The 3,055-nt window shown below is 40.2% G+C and overlaps 1 protein-coding gene across 1 annotated transcript; it reads right to left on the reverse strand.

Annotated features, from left to right (window-relative positions):
* Window positions 1-771: 771 nt before the first annotated feature.
* Window positions 772-1,731, reverse strand: Vmn1r193 (vomeronasal 1 receptor 193). The gene has a single exon (NM_134225.1). The coding sequence runs from the start codon at window positions 1,729-1,731 to the stop codon at window positions 772-774; it is 960 nt and encodes a 319-aa protein (NP_598986.1).
* Window positions 1,732-3,055: the final 1,324 nt, after the last annotated feature.

The following is a 3,055-nucleotide window of genomic DNA, read 5'->3' on the forward strand; positions in this document are numbered from 1 at the left end:
TCCTTGGAGCTTTGAGTTCTGAAGTATAATAAGTTTAGTGTTAGAGTTTAAATAATGATAAATTTGCAATTTTTATTTTGGCCACCGGCCTACGAAAAAGAGGAAGCCTGAAACTTTGGGGAACAATTGTAATTCTTAATTCTTTGTGAGATCTGGTCATTCTTTTGAATTTGACACATCTGGTAATGATTATTCAATGTCTCTCTTTCTACTTCCTCTTTTGAATGTCAATAGAAGTTAGGAGTTAGTTAGAGGGGCAGGGAGCACAACCTCCCGCCTGAGAGCGTGCCTGGGAGAGCGCTAGCAAGCAAGCTCAAGTCTGCAAGAGATGGAGAAAGCAGAACCTCAAGTTTCCAGATGGCCCATCAGCTTGTACCCCCCCCCCCGCCCCAAAATTAGTGTCCTGTGTATTCCTTATGCACTTTCCAGATATCCCTGCTTCCAGTTGAGAACCCTGATCATGTGTCCAGGCTAGACCCCGGCATGTAGGATCGTAGGATGGGGAGCATCCCTGCCCACTTCCTAGAGCCTGAACCAGTCTTCAATTATCTAGGACAGGCTGTCTGAAAACAACAACAACAACAACAAACCAAACAAAAACCAAATGAAAGAAACAAGAAAAAAAACCCACAAATAAAACAAAACCCAAACCAAACATTTATTATCTTAACCAATTATTGCTATGATACATTAGAATGGCAAAGCACAGTAATTCCAGTGTTTATAGCTTTGTTCACAAAGAACTTATTGAGAAAAGGAATATCATATTGCTCAGGGGACACAGCAGGTCTTAGGAACACAAATATCCTTGATGATCAGGATAAAAGGGCTGAGACCAGCATAACTAAGTACTAAAAATGCTTTAATATTTAGTATTGTGGAGTCACGTGTCACAGTGGAACCTGTGTATAAGGAGAAAATGAAATCTGCCAAATAAAAGAAAAGGAAACAGGTCATGAGAGTGAGAACCCTCTGTGTAGCTCTGATTTCTGGCCTGGAATTGTTTGCAGACCCTGAGCTGTAAAGATAGAGGACACGGACATGATGTTTGTACAGACGGAGAGACATAGACCCACTGCTGCAGCCCATGAGACCCTGGAAAATGACGTCACGAAGAGCCATGAAAGAAAGGAACAGCCACTTAACTGTGTGCCTGGATGGCAGCATATAGCAATACCCAGTAAACATCCCAACTACAGACCTGTTCATGCTACTGCCTGCTGTGATATAGTGAAGCAAGTTGGAGCTTATCAGGGAATTAAATATCCAAAAGAGGATGAGAAAGACAAGAACATGCCATGTGGTCTGTGGTTTGAGCTTTCTCCACAGTGTGGTCCTGGGACTGATGGTGACAGCCTGGACCACGCTGAGGAGACAGGTGGTGCAGATGGAGAGGCCACGGGCAACCCTTTCTAGATAAATTATAGTTTTACAACCAACATCACCCAGGAAGTTTCTGATGTAAAAAACTGTGGCTATGTTTCTGACCCCTATGCAATAAATAATGATTGTGTTTACAAAAGCCAAGTGGATGAGAATGACATCTATAATTTTGTTCTCAGGACCCATGATGACTGCATACAAATGTCTTACAAATAAGATTTTGTTTCCTAAAACTCCAAGTCCAACAAGTGAAAGGAAAATTGTCCCCTCGATGAGGTCACTCCAAATCATCTTCATGCTCAGAACTAGGAAAACCTTTTCAGAAACACAAGGAAGTAAACATGACATAGTTCATGCCTGTGGGTTTTCTGTTTTCTTTAGTGAAGTGAACAGTGTATTATGTAAATGCAGAGTTCTTTGCTTAAAATTTCCTGATCTTGTTCTTGGACCTTCCATTCTTGCTTCTACAGACCTGGAGATGATGATGTTGACAATTGGACATGAGCACCATGCTGATGCCTCCACAGAAGGTAGTTCTTTATATTCTTCATATCTAAACATTTTCCCATGAGAACAACCACATAAAGGACAGCATCCTAGAGTTTCCAAGTCATGATATTGAACATTGGATGCTGATTCCCATCTCAGATCCTCTTTGCAATCTGGTACACACTCATCACTCAAGTATGCACTGAGCTACCAAAAAAAAAAAAAAAAAAAAAAAGGGCAGTTTCTTCAAGTTTATATAATAATATAATACATGCCCAAACAGTGTTGCTTTCCAGGTAAATATATGTGGCTTTTTCTTGTCTGCAATTCTGAATTTACTTTAGAAATAAACAATAAATAGATGCCTTGACCTATAGGGATAATCAGTGGGGACCTAGGGCAGGGAAAAGAGAATGAGAGGGATAAGAAACACGAAGAATGAGAGCAAGACAATTTGACTGATCAAGCTCTGAAAAATTTTATTCTTGGATGGCAATATAAGAAAAAGGAGGCTTCAGGGGAGTGGGGAAGAGCCTGGGGGCTCTCTGAAGGTCAGGTGGCAATCTTCAGCTCCTGGAACCAACAGTCACAGTATCCTCTCTACCCACAAATATTCTTTCTGTTATGACCATGAATGTTCTCTCAGGGCTGTTTATGTAAGCTAGAAATTTTCCACAAGGCCATGGATGAGACCATGGCTCCCAGTAAATAGATTAATTAGTTATAATAGTACATAGCTTATCCCCTTGGCAGGTCTGATTAATTTTTGTTCTGTATCATCTTATTTGTGGGATCATGTGAAAAGTAAGCTACCCCCTTCCTTTTCTTGACCATTCTCTATGGATAGTTTCCCAAGGAAACATCCAATCTCAGCTCGCAGTTTAGGCAGTGTTCCTCTGGACTCCAAGAAGAAGCACTTCTACCACATTGATTTCTAAGGCTCATCAAATCAGTGATTTTAGCAGTCAGCTATGCTATACCCAGTAAATGACAAACAGCCTACTCCCTCATCCCGATTTGGGTAATTTTCTACATGACATCTGATTTTTGTATTTTCCATTTTAAAGTTAAAGTAAGGATTAAGCATAAATGTCTTCATTTTTGACCCTATTTTCATAAATCATAAAGAGTTTAGTGTGGGAACCTTAAGTCTATCTATCTTCCACATTTTAGTTTTCTTTGC

The sequence above is a fragment of the Mus musculus genome, chromosome 13, assembly GCF_000001635.26.
Source record: "Mus musculus strain C57BL/6J chromosome 13, GRCm38.p6 C57BL/6J".
In the NCBI taxonomy this organism is placed as follows: domain Eukaryota; kingdom Metazoa; phylum Chordata; class Mammalia; order Rodentia; family Muridae; genus Mus; species Mus musculus.